The sequence below is a fragment of the Neodiprion fabricii genome, chromosome 4, assembly GCF_021155785.1.
Source record: "Neodiprion fabricii isolate iyNeoFabr1 chromosome 4, iyNeoFabr1.1, whole genome shotgun sequence".
NCBI classification, from domain to species: domain Eukaryota; kingdom Metazoa; phylum Arthropoda; class Insecta; order Hymenoptera; family Diprionidae; genus Neodiprion; species Neodiprion fabricii.
This window is the reverse complement of record NC_060242.1, coordinates 4918193-4924234: the sequence shown is the minus strand read 5'-3', so window position 1 is coordinate 4924234 and position 6042 is coordinate 4918193. Positions and strand designations below refer to the sequence as shown.

General features: G+C 35.3%; 1 protein-coding gene across 2 annotated transcripts in view; it reads left to right on the top strand.

The window, feature by feature from the left end:
- The first annotated feature begins 902 nt into the window (after nt 1-902).
- LOC124179835 (muscle-specific protein 20-like) overlaps nt 903-6042 on the top strand; it is a 31634-nt gene continuing 26494 nt past the window's right edge. The window contains exon 1 of one of the 2 annotated variants that reach the window (XM_046564636.1): nt 903-1066. In XM_046564636.1, the coding sequence (XP_046420592.1) occupies nt 1043-1066 (24 nt within the window). In that variant the 5' untranslated portion in view covers nt 903-1042. Of the gene's footprint in view, nt 1067-1900; nt 2033-6042 lie in introns of those variants that run through there. The other variant, XM_046564635.1, reaches the window with a different exon arrangement.

Below are 6042 nucleotides of genomic sequence, written 5' to 3'. Positions count from 1 at the left end.
TTGTAGTTATAACATGGCTAAGCTTTTACAAAATCGGACCATGACGCCCAGATTAGATCATCTCTGTACTTTGGCATCGCGGACTGTAGTCGTGCTTAAATAAGACAAATGATCGCGTCGGCGTTGTTATCGTGCCAATCGAATCGACATAGCGTCTTTGATAATACTTTTCACCTGATCTGATTTGTTCTAAGGATGTTATAATCAGCCGTTATGCGGTCTGAATAATAATATTTGGTAACTGATTGACGGCTGAATTGCCTGTGAAGTTGAATTTAATAAATATAAAAAATCAGCTGCACATGGCAATCGTTCATCTCTGTAGAAATTATCGATCATTTTAATGACAGAAACGATGTACCATTAACTCCATTCATAATCTCTTGACAAACTTGTCTCAGGACTTGTCTTCGGTATTGAATGACACTTGACAACGAAGTTACGTCGTGAAAGCATTTCGTCACTCGGTGAATTCCGTCTGTACAGCGACCTTGTGACGCGTCAAAGATCAGTTTGGCAAAGCTCCAACACCATGGTCGAAAGCGATCCGTGAGTGCGTGATTTGAGTACGTGCGTACCATGATGCTCAAAGATCGGCGAGCTAGGCGTGAAAGCGCCTGGCAACCCGCGTTGAAAATAGCCTCCATATAAAACTGTGTGAATTTTGGGCAATAGATGTAATTCCCAGAATGCAGCACTGAAATCGAACGGTATAACTGCTATCATCTCTAGTTACCGTCAAATATTTCCCCGCAGCATCGGCATCGGCGGTTTCTAGTTGTTTTTAAGCAAGTTAGCTTAAAATCGCGGATCAGCTCGCAGCTAGTACGCGATATACGCTGTATAAATGAGTAAGTGGTCCATATATAGAAGCGCCCCCAGCCTCAACCAACACCACCGCACCCTTGTCACGGTTATATACGCTGGACCGGGGGACCGGCCGACACTTTTTGTGCCGCTTTACTCCGGTCTCTGAGCACACAGACCCAGCCGCGTTTTATCCTCCCAAGAGACTCTGTTCCGCATCAAGACATCCCCGATAATGCCTGGTCGTCCATTGTGGCAGGTAAGCAAGCGTTGTCTCTTCTTTACACTCACGGGAAAATTTAACCCCATCTGCAAGTCACGTTATACGCCGATACGACGTTTCAAGAGTCGACGTATAACCGCTTTATTCACTTCGCCATTACGCTCGTACCGCAGTAACGTTACTATTCTTGTGCAGGCTAAACTTTTTTTGTACAACTCGTCGAGACTTTGAAAACTCTTCAACGCAATTTTCCTCCATCGGTAAAAATTTTCTCAGCGTACGTATAAATCTGGTCAAAATCATTTCTACGATTTTCTAGTAACTTTTAGGGAAATTGGGATATTTCGTATATTCATTAAAACTTGTAGATTTTCAGTAAAAAATCTACAAGATAATACGATTTTTAACTAAAATTAACAATTCTCTGCGAAATACTATGCATATTTACAATATTATACGAAATAGAAATTTCTCACTAGGGAAGTGTGTATATCCCGTTCCGACTTGGCTCACAAATATCGTTATATCTTCGAAACTATTGATCTGGTTGTAACGAAACATATTCTAGAATCTGGCCAAACGTCGCAGCGATCTAGAAAAAAAAAACGGAGTGAAGATCGGTTCGGTAGTTCTGGACTTACAAGCGAATTTACCGACAGAGAGATACGTTGAGTTTCGTATACGCGTAGAGATCGTACTTCTAAGCTAACTTCAGGAGGGTTGTAAAAATCGTGGGATCAGCTGGCCGCTTGACAGTTCGATCATGAACGGTGCCTGAAACTAAACCATTTCGTTCGACCGCCTGATGTATATACGTACGTATAACACTCTGTTAGGGCAGTGTGCAATGTTTGTGTGTACCATACTATACGCACGTCGAGAGAAATGAAAACAAAACCGTGTGCAAAGATCCATTCAAGAGAAGGCGACTCAACAGCGGCAGCTTCTCGCTGTTCTATACGTACTCGGGTTGTAATTTATATACGTCCACGACTCTCTCTGGTAAGGTACAAAGTCTAACAGTTATTGACCATTTTATTATTCCTAATTATTAATTTACGTAAAAAATTTCAAATTTCTCGAGGACTAAAACCAATTGCTAGATCGTTATACACTAGAGATTTATTTTTTGGTAATTTTAGAACCAAGGATCAAACATATACGACAAAAAAACAGGATCAGTAACTCGTAAACTTACTCAATTGTGCAACTAATTGACTGATTCAGTCTAGTTCAAACACTTATGCAACAGGAAAATGAAGCAATGTGAGTTTCGACGGGTTACGAAATGATCCTAAATTCGTTGAAGTGGGAGAAAATACACATTGAAGTTGGTTGTAACCGTCAGTATGCAAGTTCAGAGTTGTTTTGTACTCTCTTTACCTGCTAAATTTTCCTTCGATGTTGAATTTAATCGATCAACTCGTGTCTGATCATTTTCAGCTTCCGTTGGGTTTTGACGCGTGTAGAGCGAACAGTCTGACATATACTCAATTATTGTTTCCTCGAGGAACCTCGACTGCAATTCGTGATTTTATTCTTTAATTTTTTGTACAACGTGAAGCCCAGATTCAGGTCACGTTCGTGATTCTAAGTATACCGCATCTGACCCAGAACTGTCTTGATGTTTTCACAATACGTGCTAACCAAAATATTATACATATATCTAATATTCTGCAGTGATCCTGTACAGATACGAATGTAGAGTAAACAGAATCCACGCGTTTTGCCAATTATATGATGAAAAAAAAGAAAAATTTCATACATTAACTGATAACGAAAATGAGTTTATTTAAAAATTTGTGGAAAACAAAAAACACTCGGTACATAGGTAAAAAAAAAAAAAAAAATTGAATTTCATAACGGTTGCGACGATACGTGCCTATCTCATTTTTAACGGAATATAAGTGTAAAAAGAATTCCTTGTGACGTATTGTGGTTATTTTGACGTTTACTTTTCTTACATACGTTAGCAAAGGTATACATATATTGGTAATATATAGCTGGCGGAACGCAATGGGTGGTTCTATTTCAGGGAGTGACTCAGTTAAACGAGTCTAAATTATTTTCGCGGCTTTTCTTTCCTCGAGTTGCTAATTTTAGAACGGCATATTCTAACGCGTGTGAGTAATTTCTCATTTTCCCCTGTTGTAATACATATATATATACATATATAAATGAAGAAATGATATATATATATATATATACATATATGTATGTATGGATGTATACGTATGGGAAATTGACACGAAAAACTTTAATATGGGTGAAATTAGGTACATATCAAGTAACAAAAATGTCTTCTCTTTGAAAAATTTGAATAGCAATTCTTTTTTCGCTTCCGTCGGATGAACGCGTTTGCTCGGACTAATTTACTTTCAAATTCCGTGTAGATTTGCGAAAAGTCAATAAAGTATGCGCGATGCTAGTCATGAGGAGTTATTCGCATCCAGAAATAACGAAACGCTATTCGTGTACAACGTAACGTATTGTGCCAAGATAAATATGAAATTCCAATTAAAAGGTAAAAATACGCGCCAGAAAATCCCTCCAAGCAATATGAATCCAGGTATAAGCCGTGTGTACACATTTTACTCTTGGTTTAATTATACGTAACACTTTGAAAAGAACAGCGAGTTTTATTTTTTTACAATTTCATCATTTAGTGTAGGTATATAAAAGATGAAAAATGAAAATTGTCGCTTTTTATTCCCTTATATTATATAACAGAAAAAATCGAGGCGAAAAGTTATTACTGCGCTTATTTCAAACCGACGAAGCTTTGATACATTATAGGTATTAGAAATTAATCGTTGTATAGACGCAGAACGTTCAGGACATTTGCCGGAAATCGAGGGAAAGAAATGAAAAAAAAAAAAAAAAAAAACGAATCGATTACAAAGTATTCGTTTATTCTATATAAACAATCGGTGATTTTTCCATTTTTAAATTCCCCCGACAGCGACAAGCAATCAGAGTAAAAAAAATTATTAGACGTTGGATTTTTAAGAAAAGGAGTGAAAATGTATTATTCTTTGCAAATTATTATTAAATTTATACCTGCAACACAGCCGGGTGAGAATTGAGTCACAAGATGCTTTCACATTGCAACATTCTCTTCCACGAATTGCCAAGACTAGATGCGTCTTCTTCAAAATTCTTGGCCAAACGCCACCAAAACTGAGTGAATTAATTATCAACAACTCTATAATTTCCGTGTGGTTGTGGAAAGTTTTCGTGGTATTAGAGATACGATTTGAATCAATCTTCCTTGAAATTCCTCGAATTCCTTCTCTCGCTCTATATCCACGTAATTTTCAGTCATTCAAGAAATGAAAGTAGTTAAGGACTGAGCGGTAACCGGAACTAAAAATTTTTTTTTCAACTATTTTCACTTACCTTTAATATTTCCACCTTCTTAATCGTATGACGAATATATTTTGAAGGTATGAGTAAAAACGTTATACGTGTATACGATATGTATAGTAGAAAATAGCAGTGCTGTATTTTTTTTTATTAACGAGTATAATAAATTTGCGATACAAAGCAAATAACAATTTACTATTATAGTCCACGTAATTCTCTTGATTATTAAAATATCGTAAAAATGATTAAGCAATTTCGATTCAGATATCGCTGTACCTATTATATGTGTGAGATTCGGATCGTCGTTACAATTTTAAACATGTATGCGAAATTATATGCAAATTTAATTCATGCATCATCGAAGCGCTGGAAATCATTAGCTTGTATTTGTAATTTTCAAACATCGGTTTATTATTTCACAATTTCATATTATAATGGTAACTTCCAAACTTTCCGTGAATCTGCAGGGTTTGAAAAAATATATCTCGCGCGAATTCTAGCCACGCATAAAAAACGCGACTTTTTAACTTTACATATTCAAACCAAGTAGGTACTGAATTTTTCATGCGTTGGCTCGATTTTGCAAACTTTGTTGTCCGTTACGTTTTACATTGAATTACAATATTGCAGTGTAATTAGTGTTTTCGTGTACGCGTGTATTGTGTGTATGCGTGTGTGGAAATGTGTAAAAGTGTTTACGTGTCATGTGTGTAATTGAGAAGGTTTTAGCCCGCCAAGTTTGTTATTTGTTCTTGTAATTCAGCACTATATTTTAAAGTAAATTAAAAAAAAAAAAAAAATTCCGCCAATTCAAAAATGGTCAGGCAACTAAAGCACTGCAGTTGAATAATAGAAAGCGATTCGAACCATTTTATTTTTTTTTTTTTTTTTTTTCGTGACAAGCTAAACCTGCAAAAGTGAACAAGTGTTGTGTGCGTTTGTGTGTGTGTGTGTTTTTGTTGTTAAGTAACTCTGTGTTACGTGTAATATGTACGAGTAAGTGCAGTAATTACGTGTAAAAGAAAAAATTGATAAATTTTTCTTGCACGTTGTAAGGTATAAATTGTTCGCTTAAATTACAATTATATTCACCTAGTAAATTGATTTAAAGTGTTTAGTGAGTGTAGTTCCGATACGTTGTACGTATAATACGTATAAAGTTCAACGCGTTCGTGTTTTTTGTGTAAATTGATGTATTGTCGAGTGTTTACAATGTGCAAGTTTTTCGCACTTGACGTGAAATTTTTTTTTTCGTTCAAAATCACGATTTTAATGTTTCCGAATTATTGTTCATATTATTCGGTTATTATACGTATATACGAAGTGTTTGAGTGTTTTCAGTGTTTAAAATGTATCTCGTATATAGTTTTGCGCAAGGAAATAATAATAAAGAAAAGTAAATAAACAGTGTATGGTGTGGATGTAGAGAAATTTACTGTAGAATATATAATTAAATAGTATTATTATTATTATTATTATCTTTCCACAAATGAACAAATAAATATATATATATACTATATGTAATAATGAAGTGAATTTTTCATGTATAATGAATAAAAACAGTATAACGTGAGTTTTAGTTTACCTACGATTATGTGTGCATGTATGTATATATATATATGTATGTGTGTGTGTGTGTGTCTGTA